At 45.7% G+C, this 24,764-nt stretch overlaps 3 protein-coding genes across 3 annotated transcripts in view; 2 read left to right on the top strand and 1 right to left on the bottom strand.

Moving 5' to 3' along the window:
- Nucleotides 1-12,203, top strand: part of CEMIP (cell migration inducing hyaluronidase 1) — a 42,993-nt gene extending 30,790 nt beyond the window's left edge. The window contains exons 18-28 of the mRNA XM_020790044.3: nucleotides 78-113; nucleotides 834-989; nucleotides 2,280-2,460; nucleotides 3,818-4,033; nucleotides 4,744-4,955; nucleotides 5,466-5,651; nucleotides 6,482-6,686; nucleotides 7,449-7,532; nucleotides 8,529-8,686; nucleotides 9,112-9,212; nucleotides 9,884-12,203. Of these exons, the coding sequence (XP_020645703.3) occupies nucleotides 78-113; nucleotides 834-989; nucleotides 2,280-2,460; nucleotides 3,818-4,033; nucleotides 4,744-4,955; nucleotides 5,466-5,651; nucleotides 6,482-6,686; nucleotides 7,449-7,532; nucleotides 8,529-8,686; nucleotides 9,112-9,212; nucleotides 9,884-10,011 (1,663 nt within the window). The 3' untranslated portion in view covers nucleotides 10,012-12,203. The remainder of the gene's footprint in view (nucleotides 1-77; nucleotides 114-833; nucleotides 990-2,279; nucleotides 2,461-3,817; nucleotides 4,034-4,743; nucleotides 4,956-5,465; nucleotides 5,652-6,481; nucleotides 6,687-7,448; nucleotides 7,533-8,528; nucleotides 8,687-9,111; nucleotides 9,213-9,883) is intronic.
- A 2,624-nt stretch (nucleotides 12,204-14,827) lies between these two features.
- Nucleotides 14,828-21,094, bottom strand: MESD (mesoderm development LRP chaperone). Its single transcript, XM_020790045.3, has 3 exons — nucleotides 20,819-21,094; nucleotides 17,164-17,396; nucleotides 14,828-16,179 (listed from the first exon to the last, which is right to left on the bottom strand). Exons 1-3 carry the CDS (start codon nucleotides 21,014-21,016, stop codon nucleotides 15,918-15,920), a joined length of 693 nt encoding a protein of 230 aa, XP_020645704.2. The 5' UTR covers nucleotides 21,017-21,094; the 3' UTR covers nucleotides 14,828-15,917.
- Nucleotides 21,095-22,690: 1,596 nt separating this feature from the next.
- Nucleotides 22,691-24,747, top strand: LOC110077292 (uncharacterized). The gene is made up of 3 exons (XM_072981583.2): nucleotides 22,691-22,752; nucleotides 22,961-23,839; nucleotides 24,482-24,747. The coding sequence occupies exons 1-3, from the start codon at nucleotides 22,691-22,693 to the stop codon at nucleotides 24,609-24,611; spliced, it is 1,071 nt and encodes a 356-aa protein (XP_072837684.2). The 3' UTR covers nucleotides 24,612-24,747.
- The last annotated feature ends 17 nt before the right edge of the window (nucleotides 24,748-24,764 follow it).

The following is a 24,764-nucleotide window of genomic DNA, read 5'->3' on the forward strand; positions in this document are numbered from 1 at the left end:
GGGCGAGACAATGCAGACTTGAACTCGAGACCGATGTGTTTGGTGCTCGAATGAACTCTGATTTTTTTTCCTTACAGGTTTGCTGACAATGGCATTGGTCTCACTTTGGCCAGGTGAGTGCTCTGGGCTTCCATTTTATAGGAACGCAACATGAATCGTGTTGGATCGGACCAGAGAGATACCCTAGGCCAGCCCTCTCTTGACAACCGGGTCGACCAGATATCTGTTGGGAAGCTCACAACTAGACACGGGTGCAAGGGGGCTCTCCTTTTCACATCCCCCATCAAGTAATATGGTTCTAGTCCTGAGGGGTGGGAGGGATATACGGCCACCCAGACTGGTAGGTAGGAATAACTGGATCCTCTGGGATTTTGTCCAGTTGGCATCCATCAGAACATCTTATGGTAGCAAATTCCACTATTTGGCCACTGAAGGAGCATCTGCTTAGTCTCATCAGAGAGCTTTTACTTCAAAGTCTCTTTAATCACTACTTTATCTAGTATTGCCAACTGGTTTTCTGACGCAAGGCGCCTGGCGAGGAGAGATTTCTGCTTGCGTGTCGGTTCTACATGCAAACAGGAACCCTGATTTTTCCCAGGGTTCCGGATTGCGTGAAGGTTCTAGATGTGAGCGGGATTCATCCTCCCTGCAGCCTCCTTGTTTCCAGTCTGCAGGAAGTGACCCCAGAGAAGAGGGGGGGCCAGCCCTGCCCCTATGAAAGTCATCTGAACTTGTCCAGGGAGGGAACAAACCAATAAGGGGTGCAGACTGGTTTTGAAAGCAGGATTTGATCCCTGGGCAACTGCACTCATGTTCAGCCGGTTCTCTTCCAGCGGAGGCACCTTCCCGCACGACGATGGGTCAAAACAGGAAATAAAGAATAGCCTCTTTGTGGGTGAAAGTGGGAACACGGGGACCGAAACAATGGACAATGACATCTGGGGTCCCGGAGGCCTGGATCACAGTGGAAGGACCCTTCCCATCGGCCAGTGAGTTTTGCTTAGTTTGTATCTCTTGTTTTTCTTCCCGTTTGGCAAAGGTGGAAGTGGCTGCCTTAAATGTCGGCCAACGCCCAAGGCATACGGATGATGCTGAAACAGAGGGGTGGATGGGAAGGCCTTTACCCTGGTGCTTCTGATGGCAAGGGAGACCCAAAGAAAATCCGCTGAAGATGTTGGCAATAACGAGGCCAATAGGAGCTAGAGATGGCGGCGGGGTTTCTTACAGTAACTTGTTCCTGAACAATTCAAGAGACTTTATGGCTAGAACCAACACTTTGAGCAGAGTTCAGATTACGCCCCCCGTGCATTCTGCCGGGTGAGAGGTCTTCCATTGGCCCAGTCCCGAGGCATCATCTGGCGGCTGCATTTTGTACTAGTTGCCGTTTGACAGATGCCCTCCCGTGGGACATAAAATACTTTTAAAAGAGCAGCATACTTTGATCAGTGTTGATTAACTGATTAATCAACTTACACTACACTTGATTAATTGGTTCAACTCAACTCGAGGGTGAAGCCCTCTGAATGCAGCACACACAGATTTTCCACAACGTTCAGGGCAGCTTGTTGGTGCTAATATGGACTGGTAGCTTTATATATATATATATATTGCACATTAAATTGTATATTACCTTCCCATTCCTTCAGAATATCAGAAAGGTTGTCTATAGTGACACCGGGATCATTATTAAAATTTACACTCCCGATGGACATTAACCAATGGTCACCAATAGGATCCATGCGTCATGCTAGTATAAATTAGCCCAGTGTAGCCTTAAAAAGGAACTTTTTCAAGCTGTTTGCTGACAAGCGGTCTGTGGACCCCATTCCAAACCAAAGCTTTTTAGTCTTAAACGATATTCGTCATTACTGGAAACGCGATAACCAAATTAATCGCGAGGAATGGTATAGAGAAATGTGGAAAGTAGCCATGAGTGATAAATTGAGAAATGAAATGAAAATTAAAAGGGGAGTATCAAAAACTAATGCTTTTAAGATAATATGGGATCTATTTCTAGAATAGGTCTTTCAGAAAGGGAAAGCGTATCCAAGGGGGAAAGTGGAAAAATGCAGATAGGAGCAACGTGGTTTAATTTTAGCTGATGCAATGTTTTGTATTGTATTTTGTGCTTCTTTTTATTTTCTTTTTGCAATTTTTTTTTAAAAAATAAAGAGCAGAAAAAAAACCAGTGTTCTTCATTTATGCTTTGCAATAAATTCGTTGGGACCCCAGGCGTCTTTTAAGTTCATTTTCTCTTCTTTTAAAAAATCGCTCTTCAGGAACTTCCCCATCCGAGGCATTCAGTTTTACGACGGGCCGATCAACGTCCAGAACTGCACCTTCCGGAAATTTGCTGCGCTGGACGGCCGCCATACCAGCGCCCTGGCGTTCCGTCTCAACAACACCTGGCAGAGTTGCCCCAACAATAACGTCAGCAACATATTTTTCGAAGACGTCCCAGTGAGTTCGGCCCCTCAGGATGGGTTCTGAGCCAGTTTGGGGAAGGGCGGCACTGTGCCCATTTTTGGGAGCAGTAACCACGTTTTCAACCGAACACAAACCGAAAGCACTGTGGACTAAGATGATTTATTTCACAATGAGCTTTTAGGGGTCACACAAGAGTGGGTTGTGACCTCCAAAAGGATACACACAGAGATGGGTGTCCACGGTTTAATTTATCTGACGTCTGGAAATATTAAAAGAAAAATGCAATTACCAGAACTGGCCACTAGAGTGAGCCGGAGACAATGCTCTGGATAGAGTTCACTATTATCTGTGGTTTTCAGCATCCACGGGGGGGGGGGGCTGAAACAGATTCCTTGCAGATGTGGGGCCCCTACTGTAATTAGAAGCAGGATGTGGTGGTGGAGTTTTGTTCATTGGTTTTAAGGTCAGCCCTACCATTAGGTAAAGCGAAGTGGCCACTTCAGAAAGCAGACGGTGTATAGGAACTAAATGGCTAGATCAATGTGTGCGCAATACACTCCATTATCCATCTTGTAAGCCGGTAGCTGCCCTCCGTTGTTCACAAGACTCAGCTGTCCCATCAAATCAGGAGTGAGTGACAAGATGCCCAAAATGCTATGGTTGGCTGGCCCCTTAACCTTTCCATTTGGGGTACATCCTAAGTACAGGTGGTAGCCCAGTAATTTTTTTAAAATATATATATATATATCCAGGCTGCCTTTTTTTTTGGTATGAAACCCCCTCACGGCAGCTTGCAAGATTTTTCTCTTTGGCTTCTGAAGCTGCTCCCAACATGAATTATGAGAGATTTAAAAAATGAATTTTAAAAAAGAGGTGTTTTGAAAAGAGCCTGGAAATTGTCATATTGGCCAGAAGATTTGGGGAGTTGCAGTCTGAAACAGTAACTTTCCCAAACTCTGGAGAGCACACAATAAAAGCATGCAAACAGTATATGAGAAGGAGCACATCCGGAAATAGGAATAATTTGTTTTGGAGGCACAATATAGTCAATCAAGAGGCATGGATATTTTTCCTTTTGGTACCAAAATCGTTTGAAGGTGAACCCCTGAAAGGTGTTCAGTCCGAGACAAAAACAGACTGAACAAGCACTGTGTACTCTATTCCACAGTGACTAAGCAGTTTCTTTGGAAAACCCACAAGCTGTATTATTTTCAATGCAAGGTTGTGTGGCACGCCCACTGGGTTACTTATCCAGGCATCCATTATCTTATCCAAACAGGTTGTCAAAGTTATGGGAGTCGTGATAACAGAGGGGAGAGATGATCTTCCCAGTTACTAAACCATCAGTTCAAAACGGACGTTCTAGTCTGTCTTTCCCGATCCTTTCTAGATCACCTCTCGAGTCTTCTTTGGCGAGCCAGGCCCCTGGTTCAACCGGCTGGATATGGACGGGGATAAAACATCCGTCTTCCACGACGTCGACGGCTCAGTGTCAGAATATCCCGGCTCGTATCTTATCAAGGAGGATAACTGGCTGATTCGGCATCCGGATTGCATCGACGTCCCGGACTGGAGGGGTTCGATCTGCAGCGGGCGCTACGCACAGGTAAGGAAGGTGGATAGCGCAGGGCGGGAGAGAAGGCTGTTTTAGCAGCAAAGGTCCTTAAAATGTATTTAGAAGCTCCTTAAAGACACCTCTGTCCTAGCACCTCCTTTTCTTCACCCCCGTATCTCTGCATTTAGCTGCAACTTGTACAGTATGGAATTATATGGGGATTTTTCCCCTTCTTCTAATGGTGCAGCATTTAGTTATGTCAGTCCTCACTTAGAATTATATGTGGCAAACCCTGGACACAGACCTCCCCGTTCTCCCCTTCTCTTGTGAGTGCAAACTCTCATTTTCTGTATATATGGAGTAGCTGATGTTGGACTAAGACTGAGAACTAGGTTAAAATCCTTATCCGCAGAGCTCTTGAACCCCTTGCAGGAAAGATGGTTAAGAAAGAGAACCCGGGTGGTGTAGTGACCGTTAATGCTGGATTCTGAGAGATGTGTGTTCGAAATGGCCAAATCTCACCTTGTGCCTGTCGCAATCCTTCTTGGCTTGACCCGACTTCACCGGGATTGTTGTAAAATCAAATCTGGAGGAAGGGCAGAGCCCTATTCACCACCTTCGGCTTCACGGAGAGGAACGGTGGGATATTTAAGTAAATGTAATGGATAGGTCTTCTCGCCATGTAGTCGCTTGGAGAACCACAGGGCTAAGCGACCGTCTGATGCCACTTAGCGACCTGAGGGGTGTTCTTCCTATAACAGGTGTATATCCAAGCCTACAAATCGGCCAACCCAAGGATGAAAATCATAAAGAACGACTACTACACGCACCCTCTGTACCTGGAAGGGGCCCTGAGCAAAAGCACCCACTACCAGCAATACCAGCCGGTGATCACGCTGCGGAAAGGTTACACGATTCATTGGGACAGGACCGCTCCCGCTGAACTGGCGATCTGGCTCATTAATTTCAATAAGTGAGTAGCTGGCCCGTTCAAGCAACATTCCAAACTGGGAAGGTAGCTGCAAGCTGTTTGAAAAATACATTTTTAAAAAAGAAAGAAAAGGATGTTATATTAGCCGCCGCATTCTTCCAGATCTGACATCATGTTTTCAATAAACACAACTGCACACTTCGGCATCTTCTCCCCTAAACATGCCACGCTCCCCTAGGAGAGAGAGGCAAAAGGAGTCAGGAGATAAATATTTGAAAGGCCAAAGTGGGCCGAATTAATCCTTGACTCAGAGGCTGGTGACCCACCTCTGGGGACTTGGTTTACATTGCTATAGGAGACTTAAATTCTTTCGGCATTGCCTCTGCCTACAACGGTTCCTAAAACGCTAGCCAGTTGGGAAATAATTAAATTTTCCTTGATTTATCTTGGCTTCCAGCGTTTTCTTAAGAAGTCAGAATCATGGCACTGATGTTACTTCTGTAATGCATTTTGGCTCCCCCTCGGTTTTTTCCCCCTCCCCTCCTAATTTAGAGATGATTGGATCCACGTTGGCCTTTGTTATCCTAAAGGGACGACATTTTCCATTCTTGCTGACATCCACGATCGCCTTTTGAAGAAAACATTCAAAACTGGCACTTTCTACCCGGCTGCTCAGATGGATAAGCTTGAACATCGCTATCCTACCAAAGGGCATTACTACTGGGATGAAGACACCGGGTAAGGAAACGTCAAAAATGTCCCACACTCAAAACTCTGGGTGAACAGAAATGTTGTGGGTACAAAATGTGTGTGTTGTTAACTTCCTTTTAAAATGTTAGTGTACAAACAATGTTTTCAGGATCACACACAGTAGGACCGCTGTATCTATGGGGGATCAGTTCCATGCACTCCCGCGGATGCTGAAAACTGCAGATAATAGTGAACCCCATATATAGCATGGCCCTTGGCTTCCTCTAGTGGCCAGCTGTGGTAATTACATCATGGAAATATGTATGTCTGCTTTTTTTTTTTCTTTTAGTATTTTCAGAGTGTGGAGAAGTGAAACCACCAATCCCAATCCCATGGCTATTGGGAGGGAGCTATTATATTTCAAAATTCTCCAGCACTCTTTGATGATCCTTTCATACCTCCTTCGACAATTAAAGCAATTAATTCTTTGGCTTTCTTTCCTCTTAATGTCAACCCACTAGGGGTTAACATCCTTTGGGTCCAAAAGAAAAATAGGGAAAAGAACAATGTAAACAGGTCTAAAATGTATGTTTAAGGAGAAAGGAAGACTGCCGTCCCATCAGGCAGGATGTCAGGATGCACTGCACCCAAACTCACAAAAGCTATGGGATCCCGTGGAGGAGACCCCTCTGCACAGGGTGAAGGGCAGCAGCATCAACCATCAACAAGAACCGGATGGTTTTGCCTCTTTAAAGCTCCCACTTCTTCTTGGGAATAACACCCAAAATATCTCCCGCCACCAGTCAGCATGGCCTTTTCTAGTTTCTGGGAAGAACCGGTCCATAACCCATCGCTTGTTGGTTCTTTCTTCTCTGCAGCCTCTTGTTCCTCAAGCTAAAAGCTCAGCACGAGAAAGAGCCGTTCGCCTTCTGCTCCGTCCGAGGCTGCGAGCGCATCCGGATCAAAGCCAACATCCCCAGGAGCCCCGGGCCAAGCGACTGCGAAGCCAAAGCTTACCCAAAATACGCCGAGAAACCTTCGGTGGATGTGCCGATGCCCCAAAAGCTACCCAGCACACACCTGGTAAGGGCTGCTGATTGACTTGCTGCACATCGTGGGTCGCTAAAACGGGTTCGCACTGTTCTAGCAAAAAAAGAGAGCTGAGAGGCTCGGGTTGAATCTGCTTTAGTCGAATCTTCCTTAACGGGCAGGAGAGAAAGCTTAAGATGATGCAGGAAAGCTTGGAAATGTTGTCTGTTGAACTGCCTACACAGGCTAGCTTCGCTGCGTGAATTTTGGGAGTTGTTGTTTTTTTGGTTTTCAAAGTAACTTTACTAAACTGAGCACGATCACTTATGTGTTCAATAAGCTCGACATCAAGGCGGGCTGGATAGTTTAGTGTCTCTGGCTGCAGAGCCAGCGGCTGGGAGTTCAATTCCCCTGCTGTGCCTCTGGGGAGAAGAGGCAGCCTTGGGCAACCTGTCCAGACCAGAAGGGGAAAATAAACCAACTTCCCAAAGCTGTCTTTAGAACACATCAGGTACCCTGTATGCATAGGACCAGTATTCAGTTCCACTTATCCACAGTCTGAAAATATTTTAAAAACAACACAGAAATGCGTACAGTATTTCCATAATGTAATTACTAGGCGTGGTGAGTAGAGAAAGCTAGAGACCATGCTATTTACTGCGTAGGTTCATTATTATCTGAATTTTTCAGGATCCGCAGGGTGTTTGGGGGCTTTGAACCCCAGTTCAGTAGAACCCTGAGGCCCTGCCCGTTATTTCATTAGAAGCACTTTGGGGGAAAGAGACAAACAGTAACCTTCTTTTCTTTTTCAAACAGAACCGGGACCATTTTGTCGAACTGAAAGTGGACAGCTACAAGACCAGATACTTCCACCTCAAGGATGACTTTGCATATATCTCAGTAAGCATTCGTTCAAGATGGTCTGCAGATTTTTTAAAAAAAAATACTCTTCATTTTATGTAAAATATATGAGGATAATTTAAGAACACCCTCCCTTCTGCATTAGGAACCATTTAGAAAATCAGTATACAAAATTCGGAAGCAGTATAGAAAAATACAAAGACTTGCCATGAGAATTACAAGGAGCAATTACACACACACATACATATGTATATAACTGCATTCTGCTTTTTTGCAGGGATAAAAATATCTCACTGAAAATATGCATCTTATGGTCAAGTAAATTCAAGAGAATCTGCACTGCATTTTTTCCTTAGATATTTCCAAGTTAGCCAAATTAAGCACATTTAAAACCAGGCTGTATCGGAATTAAATCTGGGATTAGCTGTCGCATTTAAATTGACATGTTACTGATAAGCAGGAGGGCTTCTCTATCTTTTAATCACCCACCCTTAAGAGGATTTAAGGTTTTCCATTTTGCTGCAATTTGGAAGTAAAAGGAGTACATCGCCTTTCTTTGAATTCACAGCATTATAAAATGGTTGCCCTATGATCAGAATATAAATGCTATTTCTTAATATATGCCTTACCCAGTATCGGAGGACATTTGTAATGCTTGGTGGATTGTCTGTCCATCAACCAGGTTTTAGGGGTATTGTATAAATTGTATTCACTTTAAAGTCTAGTTTCCAGAAAATTGAAAATAGGTGAGTGGGAAATAGTACATACAGAATATGGCTATTTCACCTTTTTAAGGAGAGGATGGAATAATGGCAGAAAGCAACAATTACAAAAGGTGGCGGCAGAGGAGTAAAAAACTAGAATGTTCCATTTTTTCTTCTTTTGTTAAAAAAAATCTATATTTGATTCCAGCCTTTTTTAAATTACACTGGAAAAGCCATCTTGACTCTGAAAAATCCAGATTTGGAAGGTTCCCAACAGTAAAGAAGTTTTTGTTTTCTTTTTGATTCTCCCGCCTCCCTCTGCCTATCCCAGGTAGATGGCAAAACGTCTTATCTATCTGAAGACGGCATCCAAGTTGTGGTGGTTGATGGGCACCACGGCAAAATGGTGGACCGGAAGAGTTTCAGAAACTCGGTTCTACAAGGAATCCCAGCACAGATAGACAACTACGTTGGCAACATCCGGAACAAGTAAGTAAACAGCGAACGGCACATAAAAGGGTGCCGGGAAGAAGAAGACCGATCTTGTGCAGAAGCACATTGTCGATGGAAGTCCTGCAGCATCAGCCCATGTGCTGTAACAGAGAAAGCACTACAGGACCCCATAATCGCAGTTGCACTTATCCATGATCTGAAAATATTTTAAAAAGGAAAAGAAAAAAAACACAGAATTACCAGAACTGGCCACTAGAGGGAGGGAGAGACTGTGCTATTAATATTTTTTTGCTATTATCCATGGTTTCCACCATCCACATGGGGGGGGCTTTTAATTTCGTGGCTGCTATCACCATCTGCAGTGATGTTCCTAGGACCTTCATTGTTCCATTGCAATAAAAGAGAGCAGCTGATCCATTTTGCAGTTCATAAACGTGTTTTTTCCTCCCTCTGCCCCACAGTTCTATTGTGGTGATGACGTCTAAAGGAAGATATTTTTCCAAAGGCCTGTGGACTAAAGTCTTGGAAAAACTGGGCGCTCCCTCGGGCTTTAGACTGAAAGGTAAATAAATTGTAATAACTATTCCAAGATCCTTTAAAAACCACGAGGAGCCTTATATTCCTCCAGCCTGGTATCACTTCCTAACTGCCAGTGGCTGCTTCCCAGGAGAATCCCTCGTCTTTGCAATGGGGTGCTATAATTTAGGGAGAGCGTGTCGGGGTTCAGAAGGAATCTATGTCTTATCACCTTTCTTATCTATCTTGGCTCTAAAGTGCTGCCGCCACCTTGGTTTGATAAGCAGTGTGATTTTTCTCCATCTTTTCATTTTTATAAATGAAAAAAAAAAAGAAGAAACAATTGTAGCATTTTTAACCAGGTTTGAAGTTTCTGGAAATGAAACAGAATTGAACTCGGAAGCACAAAACCGCATTTATCCCCATGTTGCTTTTGACGGCTACCGCTCACAGCGGCCACAAATCTTTCATTGGAATGGCTGGATAGCTCTGTGGTTGAAGGCATTTGGCCTGCAGAGCCCAGAAGTTGGACTTGATGATCTAGAAGGTCCCTTCCAATTTTGCAGTCTTAAGACTAAATTTTCCACTACTAGCTTTAAATAGCAAATCCCTTGCTTAACACACACAAGAAGTCAACAAGAATTACTGCTACGAACAAAGCCATCTATAGAGGTCAAGAGCGGCTCTCTCATGGTAGTGGATTTTTTTTTCTTCCAGATAAATTGGCTTTTGTCGGATACAAGGGCAGCTTTCGGCCAACCTGGGTAACGCTGAAAACAGATGACGATGCAGTAAGGATATTCCAGGCTCTGCCAGTTCCCGTGGTAAAGAAAATGAAATTGTGAGGAAGCAGCCTGCGTTGTCTGTCTGCCCTCAGCACATCCCCAACGGAGAGACAGGCAACCCGGAACTGATAACAATGCCCACGGCTTTCCCAGGATGTATATATTTTGTGGATGTATATAACAGAAGTCTTATTGAGAACGAATGAGGTGTTCATTCGCCAGCCGGCATTCCTTAGCCGGTGTGTGTGTGTTGATCAGCGGTCTGGTAGTAAGTCTGTCGTTTTCCTTCCTACAAGCGCGTCTGGGACAAGAAAGGTTTACTTTCACATCGCGTGGCATCAGCATCGCAGGCTGCGAAGGGCATTTGCTCACCCTACTGCAAACATTCCCTTTGGTAAATATGAAAGGTCCTTTCCCCTTGAGTGGCGGGCGTTTTTTGCTTTAGGAAACGCAGGTGGGAGAAGGGGAGACTCACCAAAACTGGGAAAATACAAACCGGAGGTGGCTCTTTGGACACTTCGGAGCTTGTTTTCCGGTTTGTGGCCAACCTGGACCATTCGTCGGCCCAATGTGGCTGGTGCTGGTGCAAGAGATTTTGCCCTCAGGCCTGCCTCTGTTGTCCCTCGTGTCATACAATGGCCTCCCTCACGCTTTTCCAACGTTGTCTCAGGTAGTGAATTCATAGGACACATACAACATGCTAACTTCTCTGTGATCCGCCTTCCAGTGCTTGTTTTGAATGTTTTAATCATCTACTCAGGAAAAAAGGTGCACTTCCCAGTGGAGTTTTTGGCTACATGAACGGGAGGAGAGAATAAGCAACAGAATCTGTCTTAGATGGCCGGCAGAAAGCCGTCACGCCTGACGATCCTTCTGCAATTCTTTTTTTCTGGCGTGCTGGACCAGCCAAAGGGTTGGTAGCCAGCCAGAGAAGAAAATGCCATCAGCTTTGTTGTGCCATTGTGTTGTCTCAGCCAAACACGCCACGGGACCCACCAAACTGCTGTCAAATGTGGTAAGATGATTGGGGGTCTTACTGAAATGGTCATTTCTTCCTTATGCACAGAGCTGTTTTTTGCAACACCTTCACGGACCATCACACCCTGCCTTTGTGGGGCAGGAGCAGCCTTCTTAAGCCATCACAACGGAGAGCCAAGGGTCTCTGGCTGTAGAGCCAAAGGTCAGGAACTCGATTCCCCCATGATGTGCCTCCTTGACAGAGGCCGGACTCCGTGAGCCATGGCGTCCCTTCCAGCTCTGCAGTTCTAAAGTGATTTTCCTTTCAGCAAAATATGAGGATATTTTGCTGAAAGGAAAATCCTGCTTGGTTGGATTCTAAGCACCAAACTGTGTTGCCAGCTCTTGAAGAAGTAGCCGTAGCCTGTTAGTAAAATCAGCTCTTACAGGAGTACCCCACTGTGAGCTGGAGCTGGATTCTGGGATGTTTAGCTTAACTTTGGGTCCTGGATTTCTGCAGGTTAAAGGCTCAGCGAGTCTTCTCAAGTACAGCTAAATCTGAATACAATTCAGTGCACCCTGTTTGCAAGTGCCTAAACGGATCAGCAAGCAGAATTCCAGAACCCATCAACCAGGGATTTTCCTCTTTCCCTCTCTCTCTCTCTCTAAAAAAAGAGATATAAGGAACTTATGCCATCTAATTGTCCATAATGTGTGGCCGCAAAAATGAATGGAGTGACTGAGAGACGTTTCTATGTTCTTTTGTAATAACTGACAGTAAGCAACCTGTGAAACACTGCTTTTTAAAAGCAGTCTTATAGCATTTTTCGCCCCTCTCGAGTGTTAATATTCCATGACCCCGTGTTTGCTTCCTGTGCATGTGTCAGCTCAAAATTTTTTTTACCCGAAATAGCTGGTCCTTTTTCGGAACTAGATGTATAGTGTTTTGTACATTTTCTTAAACTTTCCTGACCTCCCCCTGCCCCCCCAAAAGATATATTTTCTATTAATTTATTGCAAAGGCACTAAAAGGATTAAATCTGAAGAGAGGACAGACGTTATGAGGTTTCCTTTGGGGGGGCAGAGCACGGACCAAGAAAATACGTGTCCTCAAAGACTTGGGGCGTTTTAAAGACCACAGAAAGTGGAATCCTCTTGACAGCCTGTTTTTTTTTATAATTTTAGAGACTTGCAAAGCTACTTCCAAAAGTTCTTTCTTTACCACTTAATATTTACTTATTTGGAATACACCCGTTACTGGAATAAATTTTCAGTGCAACTGTACAACCCTTGTATATAGGTGGTTCTGTGTCTTGATTACTTTCTCAAGCTGAACTGTTGAGCACAGACTTTGTCCTGTTACTGCCTTCGGGGGCTGCTTGTATGGATCCACTCCGACAGTAATGGCCCCCCCGACAGTGGCCTGTGCGGTCTGCTACACAGACCATAAATTTCAACATAGATCAGAGTGAAAACAGGATAAAGCGAAGCCACCACTGGGGCAAGAACACCAGTAGATTCATTTCTACATCTGTACAATCCAAGTGTTTCAAAACATGGGCTGATCTTAAATGCAACCCCGGTATTTCAACAAAAAATGTGCTGCCATGAATAAAGTGACAGACCAGGACACTGGAAACCAGGGTTTGGATCCTTGCTTGACCATGGAACCCCACTGGGGGAGAGGAAGTGGTGAAGACACTCCTTCCATAGCTCATTTTCCTTGAAGGTTTTGTTAGGGTCACTATACGTCAGTTCCACATTGACGTCACATAACGATAATGAATTTATACGAGAGCTGCATTACACTGGCCACAGGGTGATCGCAATCATAGTGTAAAAGGGAGGGAAACACACCTAACTCACTCCTTAAGATATGCAGAGATGAGAAATTCTGAAGGGGCTCTCCCGGATCTGTGAAAACGAGCAGAGGAGTGGCTTCGAAGGATCTCCACTCCAGACATTCATTAAAATTTAACACACAACAAATCAAGGGCATGACTATAACAAACACGTGCTCAAAGCAGAATGGGTACATTAATATACTTGAGAATGCAGAAAGCTACTCCTAGGCATTTATTTGCAGTGGTTCTCGACCTTAGGTCCCCAGATGTTCTTGGACTATAACTCCCAGAAATTCTGACCAGCAAACCCACCCTCCACCCCCAGTGACAAAGACTTCTGGGTGTTTTAGTCCTGGAACCTCTGGGGTCCCAAGGTTGGGAACCACTGATTTAAGTGAGTCTCCGGACTGTACCCCTCAACTTCTTATCACCTCTTTAAAAAACGAAAGCATTTTGTCTCATTCCAGAATGGACCGGCCCAGGAAGCATCCTTCCACTTGATTTTACTTTTCTGACCAGGAAAAAAAAATCTGTATACTTAGTTACAATGGAAAAATACAGCAATAAGCACCATTTTGCTCTCCAGACACACCGGGCGGTTAGCAGCTGCATTTTCAAAATACCTACAAAATTAATTCAAAAATTCAAAATTCAAAAATTAATCTTGGACGACAGCTCTAGGTTCACATATACATTCCTCTACTTGTAGTTACAGACAATATGTATACTTTATACATCCTATCCATACCGTTAGCAGTAAATCAGTCTTGCTTCTCTCTACAGAGATTGGTTTGTGGACAGAAACCAACCTTTAGAAAAAAGGTTAAGGGAAAGCGTGGCCCTGCAATGGTTATTGAACTGAAACTCCCCCCCACTGTGGGCTATGCAGTTCTTCACTCCTGCCTTAGAATCAGGCAAGCGTGAGAGTTTATCCTGCCAGGATAATGGAGAATTAGAGTTTGGCTTGGTATCAACAGCACCGTATACAACGTGGGGAAGACAGGGAAACTGCGTGCCTTCCAGGACAAACACGTAAGCCATCCTGAAGCGTGGGCCTAAGTGATTAAAGAGCGGGGATACAACAGAGACCAGCTCAGCCTTGATTCACCATCACTGCTTCTTTAGTATGCACTAAGCCATGAACGTTTAACATCTTCAACAGGTTAAGTTTAACTCATAAGTACTTAAAAGCACAACTATATTCACCCTCCCTGTTGAGATGCCTCAAAAAAATCAACCTTTAGGGAAAGACAAGGCAATTAAAAGTTAAGTGTCTACCTTGGTTGCAGAGAAGGCAAATAAAATAGGTTCCTGCAGGTATTTCAGGAGCAGAAACCCAAACAGCTTTTGACATTCGGCTACCATGGACTATCGCTCCGCTCCTCCTTAGGCACCTTGCCTCGTGATGGCTGGGTGGGGCAGGGTGGAAGATGTAACCCAACCTGGCCTGACTCCATCTGGAAGAAGGCAGTACAGCTAACTCTGAGCATCCTCAACGATGCTAGTGTACCCTCTAGTGGCGTGTCACTGGACATGAAAGCATTTCAAAGCACAGCTGTAAATTCAGCTTCGGACAGTACGATGAGAACTGCTTTGCTGAACTTACCAAGGATACAAGACATTTACACCACCCAAGTTCTCTTCTGTTCATTAAACAGCAGCTGAACTTCTACTGGGCTTTTATGCATACAAAAGAAGAAACACACAGGTTGTTGCAGTTAATTGCACACAACTGATGAGATGCTTACCAGCACCCTGTTAGTTGATCATGCAACCTATATGATTCCTCCCATGCATGTAAAATCCCAACAGGATTCTGGCCGGTATTCTTACACAAGAATGAAGCACAAGCCTTTGTTTCTCCTAAAAAAGGCCTTGGACCACGTTGGGTGGCAGGAGAGGATGCTCACAGTTTGTTCTGGCCTCTGGTTTCTGAAGTGAGAACTGGGAGAAGCACGGAGCATACTTTTGCATTCGAATTTAGCACTTAAAGGAGCCACTACGTGGCTACTTTTGAGCTGACCACAGGTCATACATTACAGTGCAGTAGTTGCCAATTCTACATCCCAAATAGCTGTTTTGAAAAAGTGTACGAATTTATTGACATTCTAGGGAGAAAATTCAACAGAACAATGGTACCAACAGAACAAAGGAATTGTTTCAAAAAACCAAAATACAATCAAACTAGTCTTCACTGTCTCAAATCAGACGTCAAGGTTTTGGCACTGTAACAATTCAAGTTACACTGAAAATCATGTGTAGCCTCACACAATGCTGTGATCACTAACATGAACCAGGCAACTGATCTAAGGCTATATTGTTAGGGGTTAACACACTTGGAGGAAGTGACTCAAACTCTAAACTAGGTACTCAAACAGCTGTGACAGCAAAAAGAGTGTCTAGCTTAGGAAATAAAACTTTACACATACTTGCTATTGCTTTCAGAGAAAATTGTATCTTTCACTATTCCTTTTACATCAAGCTCCTTGTTCCATTTTATTCAAACACCTCATGCAAGAATAACAAGGTAAGAGACCTGGACCGCCAGCCTGTAGAAGCTCTAACTATATCAATTCAGTGGAAATAACTATTTCCCCTTTAGAAAAGAGAGCAGGTCATTTTCAACCATTGAACAGACAAAGCTCCTTTTTTGTCTCAAAATTCTGCTTCAAGAAATCCATTCCGGTACTGTCTGCTTCAGTACCATCATTCCAAGGTGGTCTGGCTTCAAGAGCATAGAACTCCCCAAATGCATTGCTTACTTCATTCAACATAACATCGGACAATGAGAAATGGCTAGAAAGAAAGCGCTTACTGCTTCGCAGCTGGTCCATTGACCATCTTGACGGATGACCCCCAAAACAGCTGTAACGGTACCTTCAATGGAAAACGTTTTTCTTCCCCTCTGAATGAGCAAAGTCCATAATACTGAAGTTCAACACAGCAGGTGCCTGTTTTAGACTTAAAACCAGATTAAATCAAGCAAGGCACAACCTAACAGGCATTCTACAGATGTTAACCATTAACTTCATTGTTACTAAAGAAATGCTTCTTATTAATTGTGTAAACTGTTCCCTTGGTCATCACAACTTTCAAACTCAGAAGGCTGTTCCTGTTTCTGAAACCTGCCACCTCCCTACTCACTTTTTTTCCTTACAGAGTACATCATAGATCTTCTTTCACTTTGCTGGCACGATTTTCTTTCACGCTTTCAGGTTTCTTGTCTGTTTCCTTTTTCTTCTTTGATTTTTCAGGCTTTGTCTTATTTTTATCTTTTTCTTTTTCCTTGGCCCCTTTCCCAGGATACATCTGGCCTTCCACCGTTACATCTGCACACCTCTCTTGATTTATCAGAAAGTCTTTGATCTCCCAGGCGTAGCTGCCGTCACGCAACATAAAGATGGCACGGTTCGAGCCAACAATAAACCTGCATTTTTTAAAAAAAAAACATTTATTTAGAGTGTTAACTTCTCCAGGAATTCCACCTAATCTTTCAGATAAGTAACAGCCAAAATAGAGCAGAGAACCCAAAGTATTAGGTGATATAGCCACATATTTTTTCCAGAAGAAAGTGACATCCATTTCAGAACTCATCATCGCATGAAAAACAATTTCTACATGTCAGCACTTTTTATCTACTTTAGAAGGAGAATCTATTATTATCTATCCAAAGATTGGGTTTTTTAAAAAGGCAAAACCCGACAAATTAGAAAAGAAACCCAACTTTCTTATGCAGCATGAGATGGGCCAGAATTTTGATTTCAGTCCTAAAAGATATCTCAGCTGACAAATGTTGAAAGTATTATTCAAGAGTAGATTATCATTATTATCATAGGATTAAGTCACTGCCTTGAAATCCTTCACAGGTGCAGGTGGTATTTCTAAGTAAAATGCAAACTTGTTAATTTATCCCAAAACTGCACATTTATTATTTTCCATATTAAACTGAAACTGAATCACACCAACCTGGTTAGCATTCAATTGTAAGGAGATATAGGGTCACTAACATTTACTTTTACTGAGTTAGTCCTTTAGATGTGGCTATCTAGTTCTGAATACCAGTGGTTTTGTGGACAGCTGTTATGAAATATGAAATGATTCCTATCAGCACTTCCTGCATTTAATCCTGGCCAGGGCCTCAACAATACCATTCCAAACTAAACTGAATACTGGAACCCCAATGTCACACTTGAAATACTTGATAAAATGGGTGATAATCCATGAACACTCATGTTGGAGTAAACCTGTTAGCCTTTCAAGTACCATACAATTAACTCTCTGACCACGAGAGCAACACAGAGCACGCTTTAGAAATCCTATTCTATGTTCTTCTAAGAAAAGGCAGTAACTTCCAGTCAGTTATTTTTTATTAAACCTGACAACTTTCTGGCTCCACAGAGAAGGCATTTACCTCTGGACATCATAGTTGGCATTGAAAAGGCTTCCCTGCCACAAGTTGGTGATCTCTTCTGTCTCCTTTTCAGTTGGTTCTCCCGACACAGTGACAAACATCATCAGAGTTTTCCCCTTCTTCGTCATCTGTAAGATGCTCTCAGGCTTGCTTGGGTCGATTTTGGAGAAATCGATGGGCGCAGACGGGCGCTTGTGCTCTGGAAGATCGCCTTCCTCTATATCATCGTCTTTCTGTTTCGGAAATAAACACAAACATGCGGTACGTAAGAATGCCTTGGACCACAAGAAATGGCAATGCCGTCTCCCAACAACAGTGTCAGTGGGTCAGGGAAATCTAGTAAGGCAAATTGATTTGATATATTTATGATATCTGCATATAGAAGTTTAAAAAGCAATGTTAACAAATCCTCTCTCTTTTTCGACTGGATTCTAAGAAAGTGACAGGAGTCTAGAATTAAGTATCTGAGATCAAGAAACATACAGATGCAGGAAAATAAACAGAGGCTCCCGGCTGGATTGCTGCCGTGTTTTCCATATGGTGGTCTGGAAGCTTTAGCTACTGAAAGATTAAGCCATCAGAAGAGCAATAAGTACAGCCAAGTGGAATCTTATTACATCAGTTTTGATATTTGCGAGATACTGAACAATTAACCCCCCCAAGAAAAAAACTCCATCAATCTTAAGGAAAATTCAAACAGAATTCTAAACCTCTAAGTAAGCATGCTTCCTTTATACACAGTATCCAAACAGACAAAACAAAATTATAGAAAGCTAAACACCTGTCAGGAAAACAGCAAAACATTGCAAAAGAATTGTTACAGATTTGCACAAAACAAAGCGTAATTTGAGAAGGCAAAATACTGTATAGACAGAGAAAGCAAAAAGACCAGTGTCTAGTACTCCTTTTGGTAGGCTCCATCAGCTGCTGGGGGAAATTTTAAATCCAGGTCTCCCACACAAGTTATCCACTTATTCCAGACAGGCAACATAACTACCCCAAACTTGAAAAACCACTCAACGTTCATTTCACATGTCAAAAGGTCAGCATTTCCCAATAAAATACTCCTGTTAAGGTTCTGACTTCCATGACATGCCATTTCATCATGTTCTCTTGCTGCATTTTTTAAGTCGCTGATGCTGATTTACTGTTAAATGCAGCTTTAATCTAACTGCACTTTATGCTATGGACTTAAAAGTTTTACTTGGCACATTTCCGAGGAGGGGACTTCCTTGCAAAATCAGTATAAAAATATTATTTTAATTATTGCTATTATAACAATAAAACTTGCAATCTTGGTTCTCTTCTAATGATGGGAATCCCAAAGGCAATCTACACATGCTCTGAGACCGCTTTTTCCATCAGAATTCTTTTGTGATCCTAGCATTCAATTCAACTGGATGGAGAGGAGTCCGTTGAGCTTCTCTGTGAGTCCCTCCACCTACATTCTTTGGAATGGAGACCCCCTTGTCGTGCAGTGCTTGGCTTTAGGTGATCTATACCGCAGACTGGGAAAAACAGGACTCTGAACGAACTCTCTTCGTTTGATCTAACTCAAAGAACTAGCAAAGAAGGAATAAAGTAGAGAGGAGGCGTGTGATGGGCAGCATCAGCAAGGAGAATCTGACTGGCCGGAGCAGGGTTAATCACGACCCATCAAGTGGCTTCAAGGGAAGTAAAAAGGAGTCAGGTGGGTAGTTCACAGTCAGAGAGGACTGAAGGGAGGTGGACCCATAGTCTACCAACATCATAGTGTGGGTTTCCACAAGAAAACTGTCCATCTTAGTTATGCTGTTAAGAAAGAATACAGTGGTGCCTCGCTTAGCGATTGCCTCGTTTAATGATGTATTTGCTTAGCGATGGGTTTTTTTGAGGAATTTTCTGCATCGTTTAACGATGTTCTCTATGGGTGATTTTCGCTTAGCGATTTTGGGACCTTGCTTTGCTTAGCGATGACAGTTTAGGTCCCCCTGTTTCGCTTAACGATGTCCGTTTTAACCGGTTTTCAATGCATTCCTATGAGAAATGGTGTTTCGCTTAGCGATGTTTTCCCATAGCGATGTTTTTTTTGGAACCAATTAACATTGTTAAGTGAGGCACCACTGTATGTTATAGTTAGCAAGTTGGTTCTTCAAAGCCCAAAAAACTGCATGACCAAGAACTGTGCCACGTAGCCATTACGCTTCATAAAATAAACTGCATCATTGTTTAACAATTGAATCAGTTTGGCTCTTCTGTTTTGGGCTTAAAGATAGCCCAGAAAAGGGACTACGTAGAGAGTTGGAAAAGACATTAACCAGGTGAGCAGGTCACTTTGAGCTCAGATGGAGCCTCAAGGGGTATTTCACAGGTTAATCATTAAACTGTTAAATTACTGAGACAAATGGGCAATTGAAACTGGATTACTGATTTATTGAAGGCACTTCTTCATGGCTTTTTTTTTCTAACAGGGCTCCCAACATAGTTTAAAAGACTTCAGAACTATTCTAAAATGCTTTAGAAATATTATATTATTAATAATACAAAATTAAAAACATTTAGAAAGCAAATGAGGAACATTCCTAACATTTTTACTATGCAGGTTTAAAAAAAAACCTTCCTAGCCATCAGAAGCCCTTTTGAACATTAGTTTTCGCTGCTCCCCAGAAAGACAAAGAAAGATGAAGCCAGCCGAATTACCCTTAGAAGGGGATGGTCCCCGTGAGCGGCTGCTGCTGCTGAGAAAGAGGCTTGCCTATTTGATTTATTTTCCTTAAAATTGGGATTTTAAAAACTTATATTTTAAAAATGTAAGTCATTTAAGTTATTGCTATTAGGGAGAGGATTTCTACGACGTGTCACTTTTTTCTGCAGCCTACGTTTGAACTTTTAAGTGGGTTTGGACATGCTTATGAGTAAATAAGCAAATACTATGTTAAAAAAACAGTACGTAAAGCCAATGCTAAAATACATTTAAAACAACTATTATAACAGAGCATGAAAACAAAATAGTAGAACTAAATCATATCCACCCTGCTTTAAACTGCTGCAGGATAGAAATATGAGTATAATAAATCAATAATTATGAGGGGGATGACAAAGGGAACTGGTTAATTGGGAGGGGGCTTTGAGGAGACCTTCCCAAATGCTAAGCTTGTGGGGGTAAGGAGCCTCTCTTCCTCCCCCTTCCTCCTCCTCCCCCTCTTCCTCCTTCCTCTTCCCCCCCCCTCCTTCCTCCCCCTCCCCTTCTCTCCTTCCTCTTCCTCCCCCTTCTTCCTCCTCCTCCCCCTCTTCCTCCTTCCTCTTCCTCCCCCCTCCTTCCTCCTCCCCCCCCTTTTCCTCCTCCCCTTGCTCCCCTTCCTCTTCCTCCCCCTTCTTCCTCCTCCTCCTCCTCCCCCTCCTTCCTCTTCCTCCCTCCTTTCTCTCCTTCCTTCTTCCCTTTTTCCTCCCCTTCCTCTCCTTCCTCTTCCTCCCTCCTTTCTCTCCTTCCTCTTCCTCCCCTTCTTCCTCCTCCTCCCCTTGCTCCCCTTCCTCTTCCTCCTCCCTTCTTCCTCCTCCTCCCCCCTCTTCCTCCCCTTTCTTCCCCTTTTCCTCCTCCCCCTTCTTCCTCCTCCTCCACCTCTTCCTCCCCTTCTTCCTCTTCCTCCTCCCTCTTCCTCCCTCTTCCTCCTCCTACCTCCCACTGCTCCAGCAGCCTCGCCATGTCCGCGTCGTTGTAGTCCCGGATGTCTTTCTTCTTCTTCTTCTTGGGGGCGTCCTTGGCGGGGCTCCCCTTGGCCGAGGCCGCCGCCGGCTCCTCCTCGGCGGCCTTTGCCACCACCGCCAGCAGGCTCAGGGCCGAGAGCAGGCCCAACCATCGCCAGGCCGCCGCCATCTTGTCCCGGCGACCGGAAGCTGCCGCCAGACCGGAAGGGGCCCCTTTCTTCCGGTCCCCCTGCCTGCCTCGCCGCCCGCCGGCTGCGTTCCAACAGCGCAGGCGCAGTAAGAACCGGTCGGGTACAAACTAGGAGGAGGCGGGCGCGGCAACCAAAGGTCGGAGCTCTGCTGGAAGAGGGCGGAGGGCAGCGAGGCGTCGTGGGCCGGTCTCAAAAAGACAAAGGGGGTGGGGAGAGAATGGACTGAACCATTCCGGCTTACAAGAGAGGGGGAGCCGCTTTTTAAAAAGAAGTTTTATTTACGACCCAGGAGCCACGCAAAAGCTGTTTTTTTAAAAAAAGTTTTATATTTAAAGAACACTTTTACAAAATAATTTTAACCTGGAGTGGAAGCTGGCCTACCATTTATTGTTCATCATACTGTACATTTTATATTTTTTATGAATGAGAAGCAATAAATATAACCCAGTTTTCACTCCAGATTAAAAGCTGTCATTTCGTTTTCTTCTGGCCACAAATGCAAATTAATGCTAAATTCATTAGGCCCTGGAAAGGGCCGAAGGTCATGGTTTTGCACGATTGCAAGGTGTACAAACCAAGCAGGATTGATTATTGGGTTACCATTTTCAGTGACTGATAAGCCCATCTTTCTCCCTACATTATGTTTGCGATATCCCTGCAAGGTGGGGCTGGCGGACAGTAAATGTGTGTCCTGAGCTCACCCAGGGTGCTTATGGCACAGTGGGGACTTGAACCTGGATTCGGGTCGCAGCCCACCAGTAGCTATGGGGTGCAATCCAACGGAAACTCTCCTGGGTGGGAAAATTGCTCCATCCCAAACAGATTCTGCCACTTGAGCCTGTGCCCCACACACACCCCTTGTGGGACTGCACCCACATCTGGTGACTATCAGATGATGACGGCGGATAAGGAGAGATAAGGGTCACCCCAGCCCAAAACATCAGAGTGGCTCCACATAGACAACTGTGCCCTTCCAGAGGCCTTCAGCCTACAATTCCCAGCAGGCCTTGATAACATAAGTCGAAGCATGGGAGTTGCAGTCCAAAATCATCTGCAGGGCCACAACCGTGTAGGCATAAAATACAAGAAAATATACACAAGAGAAATGGCTGAGGGACAGGGTGGTGCCCTTGGCACGCCAAGTTCAGAAGGGCACCACGCATGATCCCCTCCCAAAGAAGCAAACAAAAAAAAAGGATTAACAATGATGAATATATGATATTATATATTACCCTTTAAAGATCTCAGCTAGCAGGAAGCTGCTGCATAGCTGGAGAGCTGTTGCTGGGGAGAAACACAAGGCAAACGATATCGGACATAAAATAAAAAATATGAACTAGTAATTCAAAGAAGAGGGAGAAGGTCACAAGCCTGAGACGAACTTTTTTTTAAAACAGATGCAAAATTTCTGAAAACACCTTTGCGGAAAAAACGGGGGAGGGGCTGTCTCTGCACACACACACACACCCAAATTTTTCCAGGTTTTTTTTTTTCTCCCAGGCCTTCCCATCTCTTATCTGAACATCTGGGGCAGCGCTCTAGATACATTTCGAGCAGAGCGCTTTCCGGAGGGCTGCCTGCAGCCCGGATTGCGTTTCCGTAAGAGTAGGCATTCCCCCCTTCCCCCTCCCCATCAGGTGAGTAACGTCAGGATGACTTCATGGCAGCTCCTAGCTGGAGCAGACCCCGGGGAAAGGAACCGGGAAGTGACACGGCAGCTTTTCCTGCCCCCTAACTTTTCTTTCAATGGATCTGCTTTTTCCAGAGGTTGCACCCGGGCCTGTTTGCAGAGCAAACACACGATTCCAGGCAGGAGGTTCCTCCAGCCAACCCCAAATAACCTCCCCACCCTTTTTAAAAAAAATCTCGGGTTCCCTCCGGCGGCCGTGCGCCAAGCGGCCGGAGCGCATCTGTGCGTAAAGCGCGCCCTCGCCCCGCGGCGGCGAAGCCTCTCTCCTCAGGGCCGGCGGCGTTCCCACCATCCTCATCATCATCTCCTTCCCCTTCCTGGTCTTCCCGGAGAGGAGGAGGAGGAGCCTTAGGGCGCCCCGATCCCCACGGGGGGAGGGAGGGAGAGAAGAGGGCAGCCTCTCCAACCGCGGGCGCACCAGAGGCGGAGCGCGCCGTGACGGCGGCGGGGAGGAGAAGGGAAAAAGGAAGGGAGCGCCAGCCAGCCAGCCAGCCCGTGCAGGGGGGCGGCCCCGGAGAGAGGGGAGGGGGAACGACCCCCAAGCAGCCTCGGTGCCGTCGGGGCCCGCCCTTCCTCCTCGCCCTGCAGTAGCGGCGGTCTCCCCCCCCCCCCGCAGTTCCAAGGCGCCCGGCGCGCCCTCGGAGTTTCTGTTTCTCTTCTCTCCCTTTGCCCAAGTTAGAGGAGACCCGATCGCGGGCGAGGGCTCGCCCAGCCGCCGCCGCCGTCCCGCCTTCCCTTCCTTTTCCCTTCCCTGCCTCCTCCTCCTCTTCCTCCTCCTCCTCTTGCGCCCTGCCCAGGCGCGGGGATCCAGCCGGCGAGAGGAAGATGGCAGGAGGCGAGGAGGGAAGAAGGGCCGGCCGGCAGCCCCACCGCCGCTGCCAAAGCCCCGGGCCGTCCTGCTCGTGGCGCGCCCCCAGCGCTTGAAGGCTTCCACCCCCCCCGGCGGGCGAGCCAAGGGAGGGAGGGAGGCGCCGCTCGGCTCGGATGCCGGCCCACGCCCGGGCCGCCGAGGCAGGGGAGACGCCGAGCGCGGCGCCCTGATCGGGGCGGCCAGGGAGGAACCAAGGAAGGAAGGAAGGAAGGAAGGAAGGAGGGGAGCCGCGGGAAAGAGGTGAGCTGCGTCCACACGTGCCCCCAAGACACGCGATTTCGGGAGCGATCGCCGCAAACCCCAGGCGCCGCCTTCCTCTTCCTCCGGCGCGCCGTCGGGCCACACCCGCCGGCAGGCTTCCTGCTCCGGAGAGCGAGAGAGATGCTTCCCGGGGCGGCTGCCCTCTTGCCGGACGGAGGGAGGCGGCGGCGACCCCGGACCCAGGACCGGGCCGGTCCCGGCTTCTTCCCCGTCCCTTGGACTCCGAAACTTTAGGTTTAAATTTGGAGCCAAGGCGGCGGTGCTTTGTTTTGGGAACCGTTAAAACCCACTTGGGAGGCGGGGGGGGGGCGCTTTTCCAACGAGCCCAGCCCTGGCAATCTCGTGGCCTCTTCCCTTTTGGGAAAGGAGAAGGGCTTAGTTTGGGTAGCTTTCCAAAAACTTTCCCACCTTGAACAGTCTTTTTTTGGGCGACGTTATTTATTTGTTTGGCAACATGCATCGTCAGTCGCAGCATTTTGTTTCCTTTTTTGCAGAGGGCAGAATATAATTCGGGTCGCTGCCCTGACACTTCTCCCAATAGGCCAGCGGCAGCAATTTTCGGGCATGGCTTCGCCCCTCCTCCGTTGCAACAGCTAAAACACAATTTTGCTTTCTTTCCAGACTTTTCTCCAGAGAGGGGGGGAAAGGAAAAGAAGCCGGCAAGAGGATTCAATTGAGGATGATGCGGAGAAATCAAGGAGTTGACATTGGGAAGATCCAGCAACAGAAGTGGTATCCGTCCACCGGCTGAGGGATCTGAGGTGGGGCAGCCCCGTTAGGATCACGCTGTCTCGCTGGGAAAGTGGGGACGTGAAGAGTCTTGGTTTAGTGTGAGCCCCCCCCCCGCGCCCCGCGACATTCTCTCCCTGCGGTGCTCCAAGACTTTATCGTTACTCGTGGAGGA

The sequence above is a fragment of the Pogona vitticeps genome, chromosome 12, assembly GCF_051106095.1.
Source record: "Pogona vitticeps strain Pit_001003342236 chromosome 12, PviZW2.1, whole genome shotgun sequence".
Classification (NCBI taxonomy): domain Eukaryota; kingdom Metazoa; phylum Chordata; class Lepidosauria; order Squamata; family Agamidae; genus Pogona; species Pogona vitticeps.